The 25,324-nt window shown below is 49.8% G+C and overlaps 2 protein-coding genes across 2 annotated transcripts in view; both read right to left on the minus strand.

The window, feature by feature from the left end:
• LOC149357173 (protein GPR107) overlaps positions 1-8,353 on the minus strand; it is a 69,929-nt gene extending 61,576 nt beyond the window's left edge. The window contains exons 1-2 of the mRNA XM_089584470.1: positions 8,209-8,353; positions 2,963-3,067 (exon numbers count right to left, since the gene is read on the minus strand). Of these exons, the coding sequence (XP_089440596.1) occupies positions 2,963-3,067; positions 8,209-8,304 (201 nt within the window). The 5' untranslated portion in view covers positions 8,305-8,353. The remainder of the gene's footprint in view (positions 1-2,962; positions 3,068-8,208) is intronic.
• A 5,733-nt stretch (positions 8,354-14,086) lies between these two features.
• LOC149357174 (protein ELYS-like) overlaps positions 14,087-25,324 on the minus strand; it is a 41,000-nt gene continuing 29,762 nt past the window's right edge. The window contains exon 2 of the mRNA XM_089576522.1: positions 14,087-15,118. Coding sequence (XP_089432648.1) covers positions 14,087-15,034 — 948 coding nt within the window. The 5' untranslated portion in view covers positions 15,035-15,118. The remainder of the gene's footprint in view (positions 15,119-25,324) is intronic.

Consider the following 25,324-nt stretch of genomic DNA (forward strand, 5'->3'; position numbering starts at 1 on the left):
TGTGTGCACTGTACTACCCCTGCAGGGAAACGGCCAACGTGACCAAGCAGAATAGAAAAATGGCCACACAGCTCCAGTTCATGGGCCAACCTCCAGGCTTCTGTTTTTGAATTCTCTCCCGAGAATGCTCCGATTTTCCTTCTTCTGTGAAAATACATACCCTGACTGTTTGAGACAATGCCTTTCGGCTGCTCCCCAGCATCTTCCCCACATTAACCTTTTCAGCGAGGAATCTCGTCACATGGCTTTCCAACAACCACTGGAGAGCCGGCAAAAAAAACAGTGGCCTTTTCTCCACATTACACCTTTCAGAAATTTCTTTCCGCAATGAAAAGACAGTAAAAAAAAAAGCAAGCTGGCAATTTTGCAAACGCAAGGCTTTAGTTCCATTCAGGGCATGAGATACAAGAATCTGTTAAATGCACTAGTACTTTCTTTTCGAAAGGCAGCAAACAAACATCCATTCTGTGAACTAGAGGCACGGTAAGACATCCATACGCATGAAAAAGAAGAATAAGGATCATCAAGATAAAAACATTAAACTGCACCAAATAACGTTAGCATTCTGGAGAGTAGCAACAATGAAAATTTACGAGTGTGCAATCTATGAGAAATGACAGCACACTAATACAAGGCACACTGCACCAACTGCTCACAATGCCCACTTGGAGTTCTTTTACACACACCAACGTGTAGCACATCAGCACTTCACTGTCAGTGATATAAGGTAGCTAGGGCCAAACCTGCTTGGCAGAAGAATGTCATGCCAAGACACAGCACTTACTCCACTGGCTGCGACATGTTTACTAGTGTGAATAAAACAGCAGACAGAGTCGCTGTTTTACTCGTGCTAGTTAACATGTCGCAGCCAGTGCCCCAGCACCAACTAGCCCAACTTTCTTGTTTAAACACTAGTCAGACTAGCTGCAGCTTGTGACAGAGCCAGCCTTCCCTATTGCCACCTACCTAGCAGCCCCTGAAAATGACAGAAGAATAAACATATCAGTTTCACAATTATCTAGAGGGCAAAGTGTGAACTTCAAATTTAGATCAGGCATTGCTTGGTTGGCTATACGTATTCGGATGCAGAAAGTTTCTTCTTGAGGCAAACCTCCACAAAGTGTCATGGTAATTTTAAAACACACGCAATGTCAAACATCTACCAACATGAGAAACACAAAAAAGTCGAAAAAAAAAAACACAACCTTAAACAATTTGATTACCATGACACTTTACCATGATTACCATGACACTTTGTGGAGGTTTGCCTCAAGAAGAAACTTTCTGCAGCCGAATATGTATAGCCAACCAAGCAGTGCCTGATCTAAATTTGAAGTTCACACTTTGCCCTCTAGATAATTGTGAAAGTGATATGTTTATTCTTCTGTCATTTTCAGGGGCTGCTAGGTAGGTGGCAATAGGGAAGGCTGGCTCTGTCACAAGCTGCAGCTAGTCTGACTAGTGTTTAAACAAGAAAGTTGGGCTAGTTGGTGCTGGGGCACTGGCTGCAACATGTTAACTAGCACGAGTAAAACAGCGCCTCTGTCTGCTGTTTTATTTTATGTCACACAGTGAGCGCTCGTCCTGAAAACCTCGGAGAGAACTCATAGAAATATGAAAATTCTGAGAAAATTTCAGAGGCTTCATAATTGATGCATCTTAACACTGCCACGTGCCTAACCCGTGCCACCTACGTTCTGAGCTGCGAGGACGATGAAGCGGATTAAGTCACCTGAGGAGCACTTGGACTGGGCTAGGTTTTTGGGATTAAACTTGGCCGCTCTGACGTATCCCTCTACGTCTGCAGCTGTCTCTTTCTGGTTTGTGATATTACACACTAATCAACTATGACAGCTACATATAAACGAAGTTTTAATCAACAATAACTTGGTTACATGATGTAATCAAGGCTTCAATTCACGGACTAGTGCTTGCCTCTGACTCAGCTCGACGAAGCCTGAAGAGCTTCTCCCTTTCATGCTCTAGATAACTCGTGATCATGGAGCTTGTGACTCCCATTATCGTCATCGATTCTTCGTTCTTTCCCATTTGCTCCCGTGTTTATTCATAGCTGGCACTAGCTATCTGGAGGTAGATGTCTGAGCTAACTGTATATAAGAGCCTGAACTGCAGACCAAGCTTTAATATAAAGCATCCCCATGGAGGCTCAAAAACTTTTCAAGAAACTCAGACAGACAAACATCTCTGTTCCCACAATTCATTTTTTTGAAACTCAGTGAAACAAGTAGCTCACTGCTTCACATATGTTCCATCTAGGGCATGAAAATACACTTTCTTCGTGCTGTTGCACAGGTAAGTATGTGTTCTCTGAACTGATGCCCCACGTCAAGTGCGGGACACCAGCTCAAAGTACACATATGCAAGAACAGCAATGCTGATGTAGAGTAGAGACATCAGCATCGCTGATGTCCCTCCTATGTCAGCAATGCTGGCCATCTACTGCCCACAAAATGCCTCGGCAAACCACGCATTGGCTGGCACTCATTATATACCGGCCCTAGGGGAGCTGAACAAACGGACTGTTTACAAAAAGGTTGCGTGATGGACACACAACCTTCCTGTGCCCAGCAGCCGAATGAATAAAAAGTGCACGTGGTCAGAGCCCGAGTTACCCTGCATGGATATGCATGGCCCTGTGTATCCACACATGACAACAGGGCAAGGCCAAACAATGTAGTAGTTGGGCGTGTCCACCAACACAGGTGGCCCAAGGCATCCAAATGCACAGGAAGACTGACGCGTGGGCACTCATCTCAATTAACCATTAATACTCAGGCTGTTTTCTGTGGCTAATCCAATCACCTCTTACCAGCCCAACAGAGCAGGAACTAGCTCTGCCAGCAAGCTGCTTTGAACCTTGTGATAGCCAAGCTGCGCTTCCAAGCACCAAAGCAACAAAGGCTAACACTGCACCGCACTGTGAGAGAAGTCGACCACCCACCCGGTTGGTGCTGGGTGAGAAGGAGAGTGCCTCCACCTCGACGTTCAGCTTGCCCCCCACCAGGAAGCCAAAGGTGGTGACACTGAAGTACCGCCGCTGCTCGCCCTGCGTCAGCCAAAGAGGGACAGCGCTCGGGCATTCCTCTCCAAGAGCAGTACGGGCTGGCCACCCGATCAATTTGGCCGAGGTCTACACACTGCCCAAAAAAAGACTCGCAAGACCATCACATGCAAATGAGCTAGAAAACTTGTAAAACTGCTTTGCTGCCTAAGCAACTGTGCCCTCCTGTCTGCTTGGCTTCTATTTTCTACTCAGTGAAGCCCTTCCATTTCAACTGCTGGCACCGAACTGCGCGGCCTATACAAGTGACTAACTGGCTGCTGTTTGCAACCATCCAAGTTTTTGCCGTAGCCTTATGTTTGTTATGCCATCTGTGAAGCTGAGCATTAAACTGGAAGAACCGTACTTCTAGCTACTAGCAGGAGGAGGAGGAGATCAAATAAAAAAAATGAGGTCACTGGAATGCAACATTCACAAATTTTAGCTCACCTGCAGCATAAACAAGCAGCACATAAACATTTTACATAGTCACCAAGACAAAGATTGGTACTACCTTTTATTACAGCTATCATCTCGACAAATCAACTGCAACCTCACAACCTGGTGCTCAATGCGCTGGAAACACACAGAACATATGCTGGACTAAAACTAAATTCCAGTTTCATGAAGTATTCACTCCCTCAGTGTAGATTTGGACAAGCTTTTCCAGTTTTTGTCTTCACATTCAGTTTCTTCTCTAAAAGGTATCATTTGGCAGTCACGTAATAACAATGACTTGCCCATATTTTTATCCCCTCGTCCTACGCTCTCTCCACCGTTCACGCAATCAAAGTCAGTTGCTGCATTTTCCCAGGATCTTGGACTAAGGGGGCCCTCCTGGAAGTGGCAGATTGATTTCGCACTCTATAAAATTTTTTTCATCCGCCTCCTCCTGGGGAAGTACATATTCCATTCACCTGCAGCCTCTCCAATGTCTCCTAAACCAGGGACTTAAGACTCATGACATTTAGCACATTTTGCTGCCATTCCATGCCACGATGGTCCAATATAAACACTTTCCTTCACCAACTGTTTCATTTGAATTTTAGCAGTTTCTTAGCGATCGGTTATTTATCGACTTCCTTACTAACTTATTGACTTCCCCATTATTTATTCTAACAATGCTATTAAAACTAGATCTTCTGAGACTTAAGCTTGCCCTCCCAAAAGTATAAACTAATTGTGGAATGTTCTCTGCAATATTCACTGGTGTATCAGTTTGAAATATGACACAGTAAAAAACTCAACCATTACAGAACAGTTCCTCATTTATTAATCACATTAAGAGTGATTTAACTTTGGGAATTTAGTGATTAACACTGATACGTTATGCTGTTAAGACTCGTTACTTTTATGCATTTTTTGTTCTTTTCATTACACACAGCTTTATCACCCCTTGCAATGGTTTGAACACATGATTATTTTATACTTATCTGCCATCCTATGATTCTGCTGTAGTTCAGATGTTTTTATATTTACATAACAGCAGCTAGGAAACACTGTTTTAGCACTATGTTCAATACACAGTAGATTGCATTGGGCAGCCCCCATGGTGGTTTTTAATCAAAAGACCTCTTATAACAGTAAATTCTAGCACTCATTTTTTATTATAACCAATATGTTTAATAAACCTGACTGAATGATTAAACAATGGACATTCTCACTGGACAGCTAGCATTACGGCAGCCTCCACAGTCAATTAACGCTCAAAACTAATTTTACCTCATGTTTGAATACAACTTTACAAAGCTAATAAAGGTAATACGCCCAGCATATTTTTTCTTCTACAAACACACTCAGTGCCTCATTCGCCCACTACCTTTTGGGAGCCAGAAAGCCCCTCAGGACTGCAATCATGTTCACTTCCTGCAACCTTCAAACACTACCTGCAAACACTTCAAAATGGGATTGCATCATCATCTGCCATTTCTTCGCTCACAATCTTCTTCCAAATGTCCCTCAAATTCTTTTGCAATCACATCCACACTGGCATCAGTTTTTACACAATCGTACCATCTGATGCTTGCCAAGACTTCACCAATCTCTCAAACTTTACACAAGAAAAGGACTCGAGGAGCTTGTATACAACATCACAGATATCAACTGCACAAAGTCCACGGCAAGGCCCTTCTCAGTAATACCCAGTTACTGCCATTCCATGCCAAATGGAGCTACCCCAAAAAACTAGCTCATCTCATTGCATCACCATAAGAGTCTACTGCGTTTCCGTTCCTTGCGTGGCCCAAAGAGACCACCAGTTTCTTCTTATCATCGCATACACTGCCCAAGTTCGTCTCTGCCCCTGAGCTGTAGCTACAATAGCAATTCGAGCTTGTTCTCTAATTCAGTCTGCTACCTTCCTGTCTCATTGTTGCATCTATTATTTTCCTTGCAACTGCTCACTGCACTGTCTTCAGTCTCACTTTATGGTCTCGCCTTACTGTAACATAGGTGAGCACTGGAAAATGCATTTGTTACTGCCATGCTCAGGAACACTGGCTAGATGTCATTTTTCAGATAAGACTGCCTGCCAAGTGCCCCTCAACCCATGCTAATATTCTACTTTTCTGATTCCATGCTTATTCTTACCCTATTACTAAATCCTTTTTCAGACTCTGGATCTGCTGCGACTCTCCTTACTGGTTCCAAAACCTAACTACTCCCTGCAAACTTCTATTCCTTTGGCACACGGCTGAACATCAGCTTTCCTCAAATATTTTAATGCCTTACACTGCACTTTTCCTCATAAGGCCCAAAATTACCTGCTGCAGCTCATTCCTCGAGTTTACACAGATGAGGATTAGCTCAACTTTAAGCGAGTAAAGTGTAGCGACTACAAAATCTAGGAAAAGCATACTCTGAAAAGAAGGGAAGGGCAGCACATTAGGAAGACACAGAAAAACTAGTGATCGATAATGTAAAACGACTGGGTTAAAGCAAAACGCCTGCTTGCTTTAACCCAAGAACACATAATGAACAGAAAATAAACAAAACCTCACAAAAACAAAGACACAATGCGCAATTCTGAGCATGATGTACGGTAGCTAGGCATGGCCCTGGCAAGCTCCCTCAAGGAAACAAAGGACCTTGATGAGAAATGCAAGCGCATGGAAGTTTTGAGCCTCCAAGACGAGGCAGAAATGGCAGAACTACCATAGTAACAACTGAAAAGAAGCAGCATACAGAAGTATAACATGAAGAAGGCCAAGCAAGCACAAAAGAACCAAGGAAGCCTAGAGGCAGCAAGAAGGAAGTTCGTAATTGGTAGAACTATGTGTAGTAAAAGCCGAAGACTGCAATGTCATTAGCAATTTTGATCAGACAGTAATTAACAATGAAGCTAATGACACTGCAGGAATGAACCTTTCAGCTGCAGCTCAACTGGCAAGGAAAGCCTTGCAAGCAAAGCAGCAGGGAAAAGCGGCAGCACAATAGTGAAGATCTGTCGCAAGACATAGAAATTGAGCTTGAAAAGATTTAAGCCCATTGCACGGTGCAACATGACCACACATGTACCAGACGGATGGAAGGATGCCAACAAAATGCAACTTCAGGACAGCTGTCAAAGGCTTTAAACTGTTGATGGATTGGCTTGCCCTCCATTGCTCACAAGTTATGTACTAAGGTAACTGCTAACAGCATCACAATAAGGTAACACTCCAGTGATCTGGCTGGTTTCCAGAATGGGTATTCGACAATACAACCCATTTGCATCATCAATCAAATTAGTGAGAAATACAGAAAACATACTGAGTCACAATATGTGGCTTTCACAGATAATGGAAAGGCATTACACTCAGTGGAAACATCATCAGCCTTGCAAGCACTAATACTTCCGCTGAATTTCAGCTGCACGTCTAAAACAAACGGGTGGGCACAGCAGTAACAAGGTCTGCCCGAGGGCCCCAACCAGGCTGAGGCCACATGCAACCGCCTCCAACACTTCACACAAAATATCTGTCGTGGGAGTAAAGAAACCTGAGATAGGTGTGGTTTTTGCAGAATCTAAGGCATATTAACTTCCTGTGGCAATAATATCATGCAATAAATGCTTCCGACAGTGCGCTGAAAAAATAATACCTTACCGACTCTACAGGTGCTTTAAGCTGGCTCTTCTGCTCTCAAATATTACAAAACAGTCCTGGTGTCAACCGTTAACAGAGACTAGTATAGCTCTTACCAGTCCAACAAGTGCACCATGGAGGCATTTATCAGTGCCTGAGGCATGCTTCCATGTTACAATTGTTCGCACGGGCGTGGCTGTGGGTATTTACATGTTTTGCAGCCTTCGTGGTTACTTGACCGGTATCGTCACCATCCTTACAGCACGCCTCTGCAGCTAGTCAACCTTGCCCAAAGCACAAAACACTGCCGGGGTTAAAGCGAGACCGACTTTGGCGGTTAAATTATCGCCACACCCAGCACACCGCGGAACCTTCGAAAAGTACGCGACAAGCTAGCAATACGGTTGAGCGCTGAGTCACAACACCGTGACGACAAATGCCAGTCCGTGAACGCGGCCCAACAGTTGAACTTAAAAAGACGCTTCTGCGGCAAACAGCAACATAGGCAACTGAGGAGACGTTGTTAAACTGTGCCCATATGAACAACATGACGAATACCAAAGACAGGTTTTTTTAACCACGATCGCAGACCTCAAGACGGGGGGCCGCGACCGATAAGGCTGCGGCGTTGTCTTGCATATCGCATTCACGTCACCGCCGAGGTCACCAACAGGCGACACAGAAACACACTTACGCGTGCGATTTTTTAGGATCGCACCACAGAAACGAATCTTCTATGAATGTTCGTATGAACAGACAAGCGACAAGGAAACCTGCATTCATATGGATGCCTGCAAAGGCGCTCACTTCACGGATGCGCTATCTCATCCGGTTTTACTCAACAGATAGTTAAACTGAACAAATCAACTGATCACTGCTCGCGACGGGGTGTATCGCGTGTTAAGATGACTGCTATCACGCAGACCACAAAAGAATAACTTGCAAAATTTGACAAGGGCCGACATCGCCCTCACAGGCACTATGACGGAGAGGTCGGCACCTCCGCCGTAATGCATTTTAACTTCCCAGCGCTACAGATATGACCGCGGGCATTTCGAGAGCATCAGACCGCTCGAAACTGACCTTAAGCGACAACCGGTGGTTCCTGGCATTGCTGAGCGGGAGTAAAGCGATTAGTAAAAACGCGAGCGCAGCTTGCCAGCATATGCGGCCAGCCATCTTGGAAACTGGTCCCACCGGTTGCCAGGCGAATGCGACAATTCGTCCAGGCCCGGAATGTGCGACCACTTTCAGCGCAGAGAACCTGCGCAGTGCAACAGTGCGCTGTTCTATTTTATGCGCGGACAAGAAAGAGAGAAGACTTATCGCGTTCAAATCAAGACCCAGGAGGTCTTTCGCCACTGGTCGAAGTTAAACACCGATGCCTGCCCCGATCACCAAAATGGAGCGTTGGGGGCATGGCCTATATAAAGAAACAAAAATAAATTGTTTCTACTTCAGGAGGGCTGCAGGGCAAGCCGACGCTCTTAGACCAAAAAGAAACCTAGGCGATCCTCGGTGGATATTTTGTATGCGTTAGCAGCCAAACGTTATATATCCGAGGTTGAAGCACTAAAGTCTGTTACATCCACGGTGGTTACATCCGAGGTGGTATACAAAGTTCATTACAGGTTAGAGTCAGCGCGTGACGGTGGTCGCCATTCACGCTCGCACAGTAGATCATCACGAGCAATCATGGAGGTTCCTCCATGCATGATAAATAATTTGTCAATAATTTTTTTTTATATACATACTGTTTCAGTTTCGTTTCCTGCCGAACAGCGGTATTCGCGTGAAAGTTACGGAGCGATAAGTTGCGGAACAAAAACGAATGAAGGAGAGGCTAAAATATCGCATTATTTGCATGTTCCACGTGATTTAAACTGAATTTTGACATCATAGCATTGGCTGCCTATTGAAACTGATACCAGAACAACGTGCGAGATAGTTTTCAAGCAAATGATTCACAGGGCGTGGGTGAATTCCAGGAGGCGTGTTATATTTATTAATGCATTACTCATAATTAGACAGAAATAATAGATTCCTGCGTTTTGACAACAAGGAGGTTACCCAGCAAACTATGACAGCGTGTTCATGGTCGGTTCATGGAACAAACCAGCAGCGTGTTTCAGGTCCCGGAATTGTAAGCAATGTTTTCGCGGCATCTTTAACGCTGGCTTGTGTCGTTTCAGAGAACCTGTGAGAATAAAAATGTATACACAAACCATGCTCACGATAAGAACAGCAACAACAATGAGAATAATAATTATAAATAGTTTATTTTTCGTTAGGCACTGCAGTACGTTTCCGGGCATGCATTCCAAAGCCATCAGTGGCTTGTTTGGCAAAACCCGGCAGCAGGCGGCAAATCTTTTATTTACCTATACAGAAACATCATATCAAATTGAAAATGTAAAAGGAACAGAAAAAAAATTATCGAGGAGACACAATAAAGTCATTTGAGAACAGGAAAAAGGGCAAGTGGTTCGCTTGTGGTTGCGCACTAAAACAGAAAAAAAGAAGGTAATGGTACCCTACGAACACAAGAGTACAAGGAAGCATCTGGAGCGCGTTTCCTCCTTTCTTCGCTCCTTTTGTTCACATCAAAATCCCGAGACAGTGTAGTTTGAGAGGGCTTTCTTTATTGTCCTTTTATTCTTCAAAACTCGTATCTCATTAGACAGTCTATTAAATACTGCGGGGACATGAAAGCAGCGCTGCCTTTCTCCGTATTTACGAGGGTAATCCCAAAAGTAAGGTCTCCAAAGGGCTGCGGCTGAAGGAAAAATATTTGCGTGGGTGCTCGCCATACTGCTGTGTTCATTGTTTCCCGTCTTCCAAACAAGCCATGACTCTGCACGAAAGGGACCGTCAGTCTTGGCACGGCAGCCATTTGAAATGGACCTACCGTTGGTCGCTACCGCCAGGTGCGAAGTTCGCGCAGTTATTCGATTTTTGAACGCAAAAGGCGTTACACCAGTCGCAAATCATCGCCAGCTGACGGAAGTGTATGGAGAGTCGTGCATGGATGTTAAAAACGTCCGCAAGTGGTGTAGGGAGTTCGCAGTTGGTCGTACTGAAATTCACGAGGAAGAAAGAAGCGGGAGACCGTCAATTTCTGAAGAGACAGTAGCGGAGATCGAAGAAATGATGCGGCAAGATCGGAGGATCCCACTCGAAGAACTCTGAATTTTGGTTCCTGGCGTTTCTAGAAGCACTATTCATAGGATTTTGACAGCAAAGTTGAAATATCGGAAGGCGTGCGCAAGATGGGCTCCGCGAATGCTCACGGACGACCATCAACGGCAACGCGTTGACTCCTCCCGCTAATTTCTTCGGGCTTATGGAAATGAAAAGGAGACTTTTTTGGATTCCATTGCTACGGATGACGAAACCTGGGCATTCCACTTCACACCTGAGACCAAACAAGAATCGCACGAGTAGCGGCACTCCTCTTCGCCCAAGACGCGAAAATTCAAGCGAATACAGGCTGCCGGTCAAACGTCAAACGATTCCTCAATGGCATGGCGGCGAGCTGGTATGTCACGGACACACAAAAACTGCCCCAGCGTCTTCAAAAATGCATACACAGCAACGGCGATTATATGGAAAATTAGAAGAATGGTCTGCCTTTTAAGTTATTTGTAAATTGCTTAAAATAAACATTTATTTCAATTTATAAAAGAACTGGAGACCTTAATTTTGGGATGACCCTCGTAGTTCTGGTAATGGGTGGAGGCAGAACGGAGGTTATAAGCAGATGAGCGTGAAACTCGGAATTCGTCCACATATGTCTGACGACGGCATATTGAAGAAACGCATTGTTAAATTTAGGGAAGCTAAAGCTAATTCCTTAGACAACGAAGTGTTATACGCTACACTTTTTAAAGCGCTCTGTAACAAATTATTAATCCGCGTTTTACAAAATTGCGCACAGCTAAAAAAACAGCAAATACCATATCGTGACACTGAGTAGCCTTACGAGTTAAGTGTCACCCTTCTAACCCAGACAGATATGTATAATTTGACATTGTACAAAAGGCACGACACAGTTCTCAGCTGTTTGCAAACATAAGATAGGTGAGAGTGCCAACTTAAGTCACAGTCAAGATAAATACCCATGTACTTTATCATTTGATCACAGGGAACCGGCGAACAATGACTGGAAGAGCAGTTAGAGGAATGCAGCCTTAGAGGAGCATCTGAGTTGAGAATCTTCAGTGGGCTTCTAAAACACACTAGCTGGGTCTTTGTGCTATTTTACTGATTAGGTTTGAATCATACCTGTCTAATGCGGCAGTGGCATCTTTTTGGAAATAAGTTGTCCGACGACGGAAGGAATCACTGACCCGCCTACGCAACGGTGTGGTCGTTGACATTTTTAGTGCCATAAGCATTAGGAAGAACATCACTAAGTAACGAGGCATTTTCATAAATCAAGAGGTCGATGACGTCGCACGGCCACGTGACGTCACTGAACCAGGCAAGATGTCGGCACACGGCAAGTGACGACTGAAAGTGACCACAGCAAACTGGGGGTGTTCAGACACGTGTAGTAGTGTGAGGCGTACCTGACGCGAGGACTGTGGGACCCCAAATTGTCGCACTAGTGCTGGACTTGTCGCGTCCGAACCTGCGGGCGATCAAGAACCGAACTGCTATTCGCAACTTTCGTCATTCATCGATACAGAGTCGAACCCCGACTCAGAGAACCAGCCGGCTCTTCGAGTTGAAGTCCTTTTCGCTGGCAGGTTCGGGCCCTACGACAGCTTGTAGTGTTGTGCAATTATGGTTACGAGGATTGCCCATTTGTTAGAATTTAAGCATAATCCGGGAGAATTAATTTCATATTTCAGAAAGCACACATTTTTATATTGCCATCACACAAAAATCGCATTTATTTTTCAAGCATTTGAAACATGCTCAAAGCATCGTTTAGGTGAAATTTCTTAGACAAATTTCAAGAACATTTTTCAAATAGCGAGCATGAAATTTCAGGAAGCTATGTCAGGAATACAGAATATGTTAAAAATATTACATAAATATCGCGCCGTATATTCAAACGTAATAACTTTGGTTAAGAGTCCTCTCCCGCCTTCAACAAGAGGACTGTCCACAGCAGGAACAAAGCCAAAAGACTTCTTGACTGGTGCAGACTTGTCTTCAAAGTGTTTGTTTTGCTGGTGTCGTCACCGCAACTTCTGGGTGGAGACCAGCAGATCTTGACAGGTCTCCCTCTTGCACAGGGCAGACAGGTTCATTTTCTTCTCCGGGCAGCGTGCTGTACTGCACTAATTGCGAATGCTGACACGCGGAGGGAGATTGTTGACGAGTGAGAACAGGCTCTCTACACGGCGGGTCTTCTACTAGCTCAGTACCGTCGTTGTAGCCAAGAGGAGTGGGTTCTTCTTCAGCAGGCATCCGAAACAGAGCAGTGCTGACCTGTGCATTGCCGAGATGTACAATGCCGCCATGCGAAGTAGCAATGCGTGGAGTGCCGACGTATGGAATCCCTAACTGTGCAATGTTAAACTGGACACCACCGACAGGTGCAGTGCTGAACTGCGCAGTGCCAACGATTGCAGCAGCAGCCGAGCTGGGTGCGGTCTTCCCTTCCTGAGATGCCGTAACCAAACGACCTCTGCTCAAATCTGCTCCATGTGGCGGGAAATATGGCCGACGATTGCTTTCAGGAAATGCGTCCTCATAGCTGTCCATAAGTGGTGTTCCATCCTGGTCCTCTTCACCTGACGTCTCCACACTCTGCAAGGCTTGGTGCTGCAGCTGCAGGCGTTGGCTGAGATAGTGACTCTTTAGCAACTGGCTGTGCAGCCCCGGCAACAGATGAATCGGCTGCAGTGAGCCAGTGCAGGCACCTGGCAGCCTCTTGAATCTGGAACCCTGGCAGCACCGCCTTGCGCTCGGGGTAAGATGTCTGTCCAGGCCCCGGTCCCGATGCCTTGTTTACATCTGTATCCCGGTCGGAAATTCTGGGTTGAACAACGGGAGCAGCCTGCAAACTAGAAGACTGCTGAGAACTGGGAACAGGGTGCTCGGACATCGCCTTTGGAAAGGCTACCAGTCCCGGAGTGCTGAAAATCAGTGGCAGAGTCGTCGTTGTCCGTGGAAGTCATGAACTGGTTGGATCGGTCACTGGACATTTCTGTCTCCTTTAAATGGCTTGTGTTCTCTTCGCCATTTGACTGCTCCTTAGGTGGAGACAGCATGGAGGAGCCTCCTAGGATCTGGCCAGTGGTGTCAAGGTCAGGACTAGCTTCCGAACTGTTCGAATCTGATACGAAAAATGTGAGCTTCCGAACTGATGGATCCGCAGGTATTCGCAGCACCTCCTCGCCGAGGTCTGCGGGCGTCGGACAGGTGCCAGCATGTTCTTTTTCGGAGCCCCTTCGAAGAGCAACTGGCGTGGCAGTAACAGGTGGGAGGTTCACGAGTCGCCGGTTCAGGATGGAGGCAGGTTCGCTTGTAGATGGGTGTTCCACGGAGGTTGTCCGTTGAGGATGACCCTTCCAGAAAGTGACGGAAGGCGTGCACAGGATCGATACTGCATCCTCCTCCGGCCTGCTTTGCGGGGTACAGTAGCTGACACCCGGAGTAGACAATGACGCACGCGATTCACTCTCAGCGACCTTGTCGGGAGCAGATGGCATAGCCGGTGGCTTTGACGCCTCTGCAGCACCCAGAGTGGCCCTCACCACCTGCGTTGCTAGGCGAGGCGTGGTGCCCTTGTGCGGCACACGAGTTGGCACAGACCCCGGGAGCTGCTCTGGTGCGGCAGGCTGGTTTCGCCTGCTTGTTGCTGGATTGAGCTGCGTTGCTGGCAGGAGCATCGACCGCACGAAGCTCTGCATGAGTTTCTGCGTGGCGGACAAATTCTCCCGCATCCCGCGAAGGTATGAGTGCTGCATCCTCCCCTCTTGAAACAGCTGCTGAAGGCAGCCGGTCAGCGGCAGGGCGGCATGGGGTCGTATACGCCCTGCAGGAAGTGCAGCACCACGTAGCAAATCCAGGTCTCGGCCAGCTCGCAGAAGAAGTTGACAAACTGCTCCTCCTCCGTGGAAGACAGCGGCACTTGCGGAAGCGGCTCCAGCTGTTCACAGGTTTCCCGCACTTTGGATTTTCTGGCGATTGCCAAAATGCAACCCAGTAGCGGCACCAGGCTGGAAGGGTGACCGTGCCTGCGGATCAGCTCAAGGGCGTCGATGATTCGAGAGTTCGCCAGCAGCACGTCCAGCTGCAGGGTCATCTTCTTAGGCGTGGAGGCCACCTCCATGTGGCCGAGGCAGCGCAGGGCCAGCCGGGGCTGGCTCTGAAGCATGAGGCGCTCGGCGGGGCCCCAGAAGGCGCCCAGAAGCGGCCGCAGTTCAGCACCGGCCTGTTGCTGCCCCTGCAGCATACTCTCCATCCATTCTTCATGATTGCCATGGACGAGCTGCCAGATATTCTGGACAAGACTATGCACGTCAGTGCTCAGGTAAAATGCTGACGGGAAGCGCTTCAGCTTTCCCTTCACCGGTGGATAGTCGTGGAAGATGAAGGCGGAGATGTGTAGCAGGAGGTAACAGGTAACGACGTGCGGCGGCCAAGCCTCGACACAACGTATGAGATTGATATCGATGGCGCTGTGAATGCTTGATGACAGGTAGCTCACTCGCAGGAGACTGCCGTAGCTGGCCGCATCTCCCAGGACCGCCTCTATCAGCACGATGTTCACCAGTACTCTCCTGCCCCGGTAATTCCTGGACTGTTGGCACCAGGTCTGGAGGGTGGTGTACGGGTAGGCCAGGCAGCCCTTGCTCACCGGTTGGTCGGGCAGCACCGAGACGTGGCTGAGCAGCAGGCCCGCCGCATCGTGCCGCACTGCCACCAGGCCTGGCTTGGTTATCTGCATGGCCCCAGCTTCCCACAGCAGCCGGTGCAAGATGCGTTGCTCCTCGAAGTGAGTCAGGATGCGCTGACCGGTCGTCACCTCGTCCTGAGCAGAGCAATCAAGCAGCGGCCTGTAATGTCCAGTAGCAGCAATATCTCCGGACGTTCGGAGCGCGCAAGGAAGTTGAAGCGACACGAGCCGCGTGACAGAAAGGCTCGGGCTCCGGGTCGGCTCGAGGAGATCAGAATAAAAAAAACTTCTTTCTTTCCTCCCGATGTCCGCTTTGATATGGTCCACATGGAATTATTTGAACCACTTTCAATTCCAGTGTTACTTCTTTACTTGTGTAGGTGCACCCGTTGCCCAGAAGCAACCCCAGTACCCGGTACTGATGCCTCTGTTGTCGCGTCTGCTTTCCTTTCTACCTTGGTGGCCAATTTTGGATGTCCGTCTGCAATCATCCTGGGCTCAGCGGGCAGTTCGAGTCGTCTCTCTTCGCTGAGCTGCTTCGCCTTCTCGACGCGACTCGCCTGCGCACCACCGCGTACCACCCCGAGACGAATAGCCTAGTGGAACGCTTCCACCGCCACCCCATGACTGCACTCGCATGCCCTCGCTACACCAGTGGAATGGGTTCAGCGCAACCAGCAGATGAGCAACATTAGGAGCCCACGTCTTGCAGCCTATGCGAGTCACAGCTTTTTGCCTACGCGTGCCACGCGATGAGCCACAGCAGTGTATCGCACTGTGCTAAAAGAAGATTAGGGGAAAGTGCAGGTGGACTATAATATAACCTTTAGCTACAACGCTCGGACAAAAAAGTTCCGAAACACAAGTAAACACGCAAACGAACGAAAATTAAGACACAATACACAGCTGTGTATTTTAAAAGAGCGGGATTTGCATTGGTTCCTGCATCGCCCCGGGTCTTCAGTCACCTGTTTCTAGCCCGGAAGGACAGAAGCTTGCTATCTTAGGTTCCCCTGTTGTCAATGTATTTCTTTTTGTGCATGATTACTTAGTTCTTTTCGAGCACAGGACGGGAACAGAAGCAGAGACCTTGGCCACGAGTGACGTTGAGACCTTCAAGCAATGCCTGCAGAGCCACTGCAAGTGTCACATAAGGTCCCAGTTGAGTTTCCCCTGTCACGGCTGTGCCAGTTGCGATCCTGTCTTGACTGCGCCAGTTGAGATCCCATTCACGTGGCGACGTGAGGAAACACTTGTTGATGATGAAACCGGGTTTCTTTATGGATTGATGGTTCGGACTCGCAAACATTCACATTACTCGACGGCAGGAAAAGAAGGCTAACTATTTATTTACACGAAAATAAACAAGAAGAAACGAGCAAGGAGAAAATTATTTACAACATGACTGAACCGTTGATTAGACGAAATCATCCTCCGCTTAACCGAGAGCGCTGAGTTTTAAGCCCTCTGTCTCCGCCCTTGGCGGGGACAGCAACCAATAATAAAACAGGCGACACTTCACACCAATCGATGGTTAGGGAGAGGAAAATAAAGTTTCCGTCAGCTAATCAAATACTGGGGAAATGATATCAGCTCACAAGATACTTGGGAAAGGAGAGGTTCCGAGCATGCATACTAACAGCACTGAACTAACTGCATTCCGAACCTCTGCCTTCCTCTACGTTTCCCTTTCCGCGCACGTGCATACGGGACACACGTATGCCTCGGGAACAATCACTCCGGGTTCTTTATAAAATAAAAGAAGAAAGCTGTCGCTGAGGGGTCCAGCGCCTAGTGGCAACTACAGCTCTTCTGAGTACTCAAAGCTCATAGACCCATTGGTGCCGCAGCGCGTACCGATCGGCCACCGTACACCTGCGTCCTCACAGTAAGCTATGTAGATGAGCAGAGTGAATGACTGACACGCAGGGAACCCGAAGCCCAAGCATCGGTACTATAGTGAACTAGAACTCGGTACCCTCGGAGCGCGAAACGCCCGTCTTTCCGGGAAGCACGACGCAGGTTTGGTGGTCAAGCTACAATGCCAGAGAGAGCTCGCGAGCGCGTCTCTCTCGGCCGGCGTGGCTCCGTCCATAGTCACGTGACGCCCGCTCCGGCTCTCATTGGCCCTCTGTCGCTGCCCTCTCCCGGCGTCGGCGCGGCGTCGACGTTTTTTTCTGTTTCGACAGAACCCGCTGCTGCCATTCCAGTCGGAGCGATTGCCAGCCTTTGCCTGGTAGCGGTTTATTTAAAAATAAAAAAGTGAAGGAAAAGAGAGTTGCCGGCCGCAGCAATTGCTATCTAATATCTTAAGCACCCGAGCTGCAGCCGGCGGAAATGAAAGGGAGAGGATAGTGAGAAGTATAGAGGGGAGCGACAGCAAGAAAGGACAGGGGAGAGCTTTGTACACTATTTACAAAATACAAAAGTAATCAAGTTCGCCCCGCTCGCGCGCTAATGTCCAACCATTGTCCGAAAATAAGTGCGCGCGAGCGGCCACTGCGCACAATCACTTACAAAAGAAGTAAACTCTATGTACACAGCCGCGCGCACGTAGCGTCCTGTCTCGGACTAATCGCGCGCGCGGCACACTGCACTAGCGGCCGAGGTGGGGCGCCCGGCCGCGTATACCGTCCGAGGTAGCACCAACGGAGCGTTCGTGTCACGCGTGCACTACCTGGCGAAGAGCAAGCGGGAAGTCAAGCCTGCCTGCTCGGTGAACGCACAGAGGCTCACCATTGTTCAGTCACGGGTGCGCGCACTGCCGCGCGGCCACAGGAGCGCTTCGAGACTGTCCGGGATGATTCCCAGCGACCTGTAGGCCGCGAGCATCTCGCGACGCGGCACTGCAGAAGCGGTACAGCGAAGGAGCATGTGCTGCACTGCGCCGCAGTCAGCGCACGCGTCGCTCGACGAAAGTCCGTGGCGCACCCGTCTTTACCCGGGCCACACGCAGTCGACGCGCACTCGGATGATCATCGCCCGCTGGAGGCGCGACAGTGAGCGTGCGCCGACGAGAGAAATGCGCTCTCCTCGCGCGATGCGGGGGTCCGGGTGTTGCAGACGGAGGTGGTCGTAGATCACCGCACGCACGTCTTCCAGGGCGAGCGGTTCGTCGCTGGGAGGAAGCTGATGTGCGGCGGTGGCGAGCTCGTCGGCTTTCTCGTTGCCGCGGATGCGAATACTGCGAAGACTGCACGCGAATACTGCATCTGCGCTCCGCGAGGCGCTCAATGCGCTCGCGTAACGCGCACAGAAACGGGGTGCCACAGCCGGGAGTCTGCAGGCGGCTGAGGGCGGCACGGGAATCACACAGCAGAGCACACCTGGGTGGCGGCGGAGTAAGGGTGAGCACCAGGTCCAAGCCCAGGCGAAGACCCAGTAGCTCCGCCGTGGTCGAAGAGCCCAGGTAAGCCACTCTTTGCTGGCGGTGCAGCTGCAGGGCGGGGATGGTGGCCGCTGCGGCGAGCGAGCAGTTTTCGCTCACCACGGAGCCGTCAGTGAACACAAGCAGATGGTCGCGCAGTTGCTCGTAGATGACGGCTCCGGCTAGCTGCTGCACCGCACATAGTGGTGTGCTGCGTTTTCCCGCGATGCCGACGATCTCTCGCTGTACCTGCGGCGTGAGGGGCCAGGGCTCGTGGCTCGTCTTCAAAGTGCAGATTACCCGCCAGGGTTAATTACGTTTGTTGTTGAACGCCTTTTGAAGGAGGAAAAACAAGAAGCAAATCCTGGCAACAGAGATGACGTAATGCAGCATCGCGAGAGAGGGAGAGTGGTCGTTGTACTATACATACAAAACATGTCGCACCTACTTAAGAAGACTGGACGCCGTAGCAAAGTGAACGTCTATTACGACTACGAACGCTGTGGGCGCGCATAAAGAGGGGGATGATGGGCGCCGAAAGTGTACCACGGCGCACCAGAACCCCTTCGTTGAGTGTGTAGGGGGTGTGGTGTACTTCATTCCCCTTTCTTCAGGCAAGGTTTACATCGGCCAAATGGGAAGGTGCCTGAATGAATGCCTGAAGGAACACGACTACAGAACCCAGAAGACAGGCGCAGGTTTTCTGGCGCTGCATAGTCCAGATTGTAAACAGGAAGACAAAGATTCCGGCATCGAAAGACAGTGCGAACCGGATCTTGCCGGCTGTTCCATGGTCAGCAGGCACTCGGACCAGATAATGCGGGAGATATCTAAGCTGCATGATAATTGTGTTAGTGAGCCTTCCGTCGCACTAACACAAAAGGAGTCGCACTAACATAAAGGAGTAAGTGCTTGTATCCAATAAAAGTCGCTTGGAAGCCAGCGCTTGTGTGTCTACTTATCTCTGTTCTCGTTTTTTGCAGTCTTGCGCTGCAGTTCGTCATGGAACAGCACTTTGCCCTTACGATCTCTACGGCACATCAGCGGTAACTCAGGACGTGCTACGTCCGCCGCTTAAGAACGTGGGTGGCGCTGGTGAAGACTCCCAAGGTTATCACAAAATGAACAAGGGAGGGGAAAACCTCAGGTTGCTTGAGCCAACGTTTCGACAAGGGGACTTGTCTTCGTCTGGGCAAAGCGTTCATCATTGGCAGGGATTAAATAGGGCCGGAATGAACAGAAGGCAGTGTCGACCCATTTTAATCAACGCCATCACAAATTCGACGAACTCAAATTGTTCATTCTTCAGTCAGGCTTCAAATCGACTAGGGACAGAAAATACAGAGAAGCATTCCTAATCCACAAATTTAAAACACTGCAACCAACAGGGATTAACATGTCCAGAGGAAACCTGGAATCTCTCAGGTACATTCCAGGGTTAGCATAATTTTAAATTAACAAATGTCTTGCACGCGGTCAGACCATTTCCTAGAACCTCGCAGAAGTATATTATCGCTCTTTGCACCCTTCCCACGTCATATCTTCCACCCCATTTCCGGCCTTCTCACCCTCTCCCTTTGTTCACCCTTTTTTTTTCTCCTAATCCCCTACTATCAGTTCTCGGAAACCATGGCATTCCTGTTACCCCCTCCGCCCCACTTTTTGGCTTTCTCTGAACTCGAGCCATTCCCCCCCCCCCCCTGCCTTGTCCTTCCTTGGAAATGCCCCCCCCCCTTTTCTTTCTCCTTCCAGTGCCAGCCTATTTTGTTTTTCCTTGTTCTCATTTCCTTGTACCACGCTGACTAATCCTCTTATCTGAGTTTTCCAGGTCCACCCAGCGCCTCCCCCCCGTCGCAGCCCCTTCAAAGCCTTTGTTCATTACACCCCCCCCCCCCCCCCCCCGGATATAAGTTTTTCCACTATTGCAGCTTAACGAATCAAGATTCACCTCCCTCCCCTTCCTGACACGCATCCCCTCTCACACCAGTTTCCTTCCCCACCCCCGGGACCTTCCTCCTCGGAGCGAAGGCCCTATTTAATCCCTACCAATGATGAACGCTTTGGCCAGACGAAGACAAGTCCCCTTGTCGAAACGTTGGCTCAAGCAACCTGAGGTTTTCCCCTCCCTTGTTCATTTTGTGATCGCCAAGGACCATCTACCACACCCTCTCTCTGCCATGGACTCCCATGGTTAGGTTATTTGTAAACATTGTGGGAATCCTGGCTTTCCGCCGTCGCCTTTGCGCGGCTGTGCCGGCCGCCCGCGTTGTTTCTCCTCTTTCCCTTGCTCCCGCCTCAGGCGGTGGAGAGGCGGCTGGGTGACTAATCACTGTCATTTAGCCACAGCTCCGCCCCGGCTCCCCAAGGGCCTTTGCCATTGGCGCCTTTTGGCGGGAATCCGGGACCCGTTTTGGCGGCCGCGCATCCCGCGACCGTCCGAGCGGGGCCCAGGGAGAGAGATCCCTCCGAGACAGCGTAAGGTGCGTACGCTACTGTTTGTCCGTGCCGGCTTTGCCGCTCGGACCAGTGCTTACTCGAGCTCGCCCGCACGTGTCCTCTGACCTGCAGCGGCTCGAGCCTGTCACTCGGGGTCCAGCGACCTCAGACAGGCGTACCTTGCGTTGATTGCCCACTCTCTCTCGCAACCGGCCCAACGGTCGACACGAGAGAGAGATCACAGCACTGCCGCGGGGACATTCTCCTGCAGCGGCGTGTTAGCGGCGCGCATTACTCTGGTCGCTTCGTGCGCGCAGCGGAGCCTCGCTCCTCGCGCGCCCCCGGGACGGGGTGACTATTGAGTGTTTGTGTATCTGCTAGAGGACGACGTGAATAAACGTCTCCTTTGTGAACTTGGAGGCTTATTTCTTTGCGGCGAATCGCTCTCCTCCCAGCGGAGGTTGAGTGCACCGCATCGGTGTCCCAGTGTGTGTGTGGTGACGGCTGATCGGGGCCCTTGGCTCGCGCGAAGCTCGAACCCGCGGTGGGTGGTGGCCTGTGTCCACTTAGGAACCCACAACATAAATACCCCCGAAAGCAGAAGGTTTGACAGCCGTCGCCGTAGCTCAGCGGTAGAGCACCGGACGCGTAATTCGGAGGTTGTGGGTTCGGATCCCACCGGCGGCATGTGGTTGTTTTTTCTTCGGCTTTTCTAATCAATTAGCTTTAAGCGATAACATATTCAGTATCAACACCACAAAATAAATAAATTAATTAAAAATCCCCTGTGCCCCTTGGTTTCTGTGGCTGTTGGCTTCTCTAATACAAAACAAGTAAATTGACGAAAAGCGAAGTGGGTTTCATGGCTTCCTCCATTGCCGGGGCTGACGTAATCGAATGAAATGAAATCCATTGCCTATGCTTTATGCACGGGGACTGAATAACACTCTGTTGGGTTCCTCGTCATCGTTACTTATTTGATGACGAGATACCTGTTCGCAGCGCAGCATCAGCTGCTCTTTGCGACACGGCAGCCGGCCTCTCGCTTTTCATCTGGTGAGCCTAAATGGCCGGTCCAGGGTCGGTGACAGAGTTGTTGCCTATGCGCCTGGCTCCCCATTTCGACCCGCGCTTTTTCCAAGCTCGTGAGCCGATTACATCGAAATACTGCCACAAGCCGAGCGCGGGCCAATGGTCAGCAGTCAGCCAGTTTTGCTTGGGTTATTCTGCTTGAAGCAAAACAAACAGGAAATTTCTCAAAAATTAGCTGTCACCCGATGTTAACTGAATAGATGGAGCTCGAAGTGACCTTTTAGCGGCTCACGACTAACATGTTTACAGCGCGTGTAATATTCAGTGCCTAATTGGGTTCCAACACGAAGCCGTGGAGCGAGGCGAAACTGGCAGCGATACCACCGACGCGCCCGTCTGGGCATCAGGTGATGTCGGCAGTGTGATGCACAGCGCAGGGCGGAGCGATCGACGTGAGAGGCGCTCATTGGCGGTGGGTTACAGTGTGAAGCCGCCTACCAGGGTGACTTTTTCTCGCCTCGTTAAGCGCGCTTAAATTTCGTTCATGAAATTTTCTTTGGCTAGACTGTTCGGAGGATGATCTCCAAATCTGCTACTACAACACTCCCCCTAAACTAAACATTAAAAGTGCAAACTAACGCCTTTAATTAATTGACGCACTAACTAAAGCAGGGGTTCTAAAACTGGGTTCCGCGGAACACAGGGGTTCCGCGGGCTGTCTTCTTGTGTTCCGCGAGAACCCTCACCGGCCCTGACCCCGCAGCTGATATGAGACTGGCTCTGAGTGCCACTGAGCCACGCTTTGACTTGCTCGTAAAAGGGAAGCAGTACCACCCATCACACATCACATAAACATTTAACCTCTGCAACTTTCCCTTTGCAAAAATGCCCTCGACAACATTGCTAGGTAAGTGAAAGCGGGGGGCGGGGAGGGGGGGTTCCCTGGAACTTATTGAAGGCTTTTGGGGTTCCTCCAAGCAAAAAAGTTTGAGAACCCCTGAACTAAAGCATTCTGCTTCTTACCTGGTGCCTGCCGTTGCCCCCATTGTAGCACAGAGCTGAAAGAAATTTTAAGGCGGAAGCCTTTAATGCCTCATCGTTGTAAGCAGCAGTTGTCTACAGAAATGTCACGCTTTTAAATTGGTTGAAATGGTCGTGACGTCACAGTGCGCGAATTTCAAACGGGGTCAGTTGTACTTCGGCTAGTAACCATGCAACCAATTGAACGGATCGTATAGTGATGTTCTAAGTAAGTGGGACTGAGCTTAGTTAATTGCTTACTTACCTAATGTTGTGTCCCCGTATTGCTTTTGTGTGTGTGCGCCCCCTCCTAACGACCACTCGCATTCCCCTCCTAACGACAGTTCGCATCCTCCTCCTAACGACCACTCAATCCTCCTCCTAACGACACTTGCCCCTCGTCGCACGCTGTCACCAGATGCCCCCCCACGGTGCGCCCCCGCACCCTCCTCCTGTTCTGGGAAGCCACTCCCTCCCGTGGACGCTTCTCAGCTGCCTCCTTTCTTCGGGCGGCCAGTTCGGCTCCTGCCTCGGTCGACGCTGGTCGCACCCTCATCGGCTTTAAATAAACGAAGTCTTAAAGTACCGTGTGCGTCTTTCGCTGCATTCAACACAGCGACCGGACACGACAGTGGCGACGAGAAAGTGGATTCGACCCGCGCTACGCAACGCTATTGACAAGCCATGGCTACGCGAGGGTTTCCCACTCAGATACCAGAATTCAACGGCTCATCGTGGTCATCGTGGGTTGGACGCCTTCAGTTCTACTTTGAAGCTAACAACATCACAGACCCAGCCTTGAAGAGGGCCAACCTGCTGACGCTGTGCGGGGAGCAGACCTACGATACTGTCTGCGCCCTTATTCAGCCAAGCACACCAGCGGCAGTGTCTTACGACGACATCGTAAAAGCGCTGCAAAAGCACTACGACCCAAGGCCATCCGAGGTCTACAGCCGGGCTCGCTTCCAACGACGAGATCAACTGGGAGGAGAAACTGTGAGCGCCTACGTAGCCGCGCTCAAGAAGCTCGCTGCCGACTGCAATTTTGGAACGCTGTCGACAACAGCTACCGGGCAGGAGGGAGACGCAGCTTCTTCTGCTAACACCACCATGCTTCCCTTGGACGTGATGTTACGCGACAGATTTGTGTGCGGACTGAGTGACGAGTCACTGCAGCAGCGCCTGTTCGCTGAGAAGGACCTCACATTCAGCAAAGCTTACGACATCGCCGTTCGAGCGGAGAGCGCCGGTCGAGTGGAGAGCGCCGGTCACCAGCAGAGAGGGATTCGCCGGAACACCGAGCCGGTACACCAGACAAGCAACCAGGTGCGCAAGCCTTCTGTTGTTGTAAAATCGGTCAAAAAGGCACAACGCTGCTGGCGGTGTGACGACCAACACAACCCCCAGGGATGTCGATTCCAGTCAGCCACGTGTAATTTTTGCCACAAGCGAGGGCATATCGAAAGAGCATGCATTACGAAACGGAGACTTGCCAAGATAAAGTCACCTTCCCAGCCTAATCACAGCGTCAACGCCTCAGAGAATACGCCGCTATCTGATCTCCATGGAACAACATCAGCAACACCATCTGTGTTGTACGACCTGAACACCATGAATCTCGGCACGCGACCGAAGATTTTTACAGAAGTAAGCGTACATCACCAGCTGATTAAGTTCGAGGTGGACTCCGGCGCAGCCTGTACTCTGATCAGTGAGGACACGTTCCGAACTTCATGGCCATCTGACGCACCCGCCCTGCAACAAGACGACACGCACCTGCGAACGTGGTCAGGACAGAATCTGCCACTATTGGGCTCTGCCAACGTGCAGGTTAACTACAACGGCCAGACCCATACGCTACCTCTGCTTGTTGTGAAGGGCACAGGATCAAGCCTTCTAGGGAGAAATTGGTTTTCTCCACTAGGCGTGATGAAATGGAGTAAACATCAAAACGCCGATGCGCTAAGCCGTCTGCCACTAGACGCAACTGTTGACGAACCATTTCCACCAGGAGACGTTCTGATGTTCGAAGCACTGCCAGAACCTCCGCTTACAGCAGGCACAGTTGCAGCATCTACGCAGAAGTGCGCAGCTCTCCGGCTAGTTTACACAGCTGTTCAACAAGGCAACGTGCATAAACTCAAAGGGGACAACTTCGACGCTTACCGCAGGCGAGCTACAGAGTTGAGCACCCATCGCGGCTGCATCATATTTGGGTCCCGAGTTGTGATGCCGAGAGAACTACGCGCACAAGCTATGTCTCTCATCCACGCCGGACATCGGGGCATCGTTGCAATGAAAAAGTGTGCCAGAAGCTACATGTGGTGGCCTGGAATTGACAACGACATCGAAACAGTGGTGCGAGAATGCAAGCCTTGCCAGAGCAGCCGGAGCGCCCCGCCGAAAGCTCCTGTCCCAGAATGGGAAAAGCCAGACACACCATGGCACACACTGCACATTGATTTTGCAGGACCAATTGAGGGCTG

The sequence above is a fragment of the Amblyomma mixtum genome, chromosome 3 (assembly GCF_055824585.1).
Source record: "Amblyomma mixtum isolate Tamu chromosome 3, ASM5582458v1, whole genome shotgun sequence".
NCBI classification, from domain to species: Eukaryota; Metazoa; Arthropoda; class Arachnida; order Ixodida; family Ixodidae; genus Amblyomma; species Amblyomma mixtum.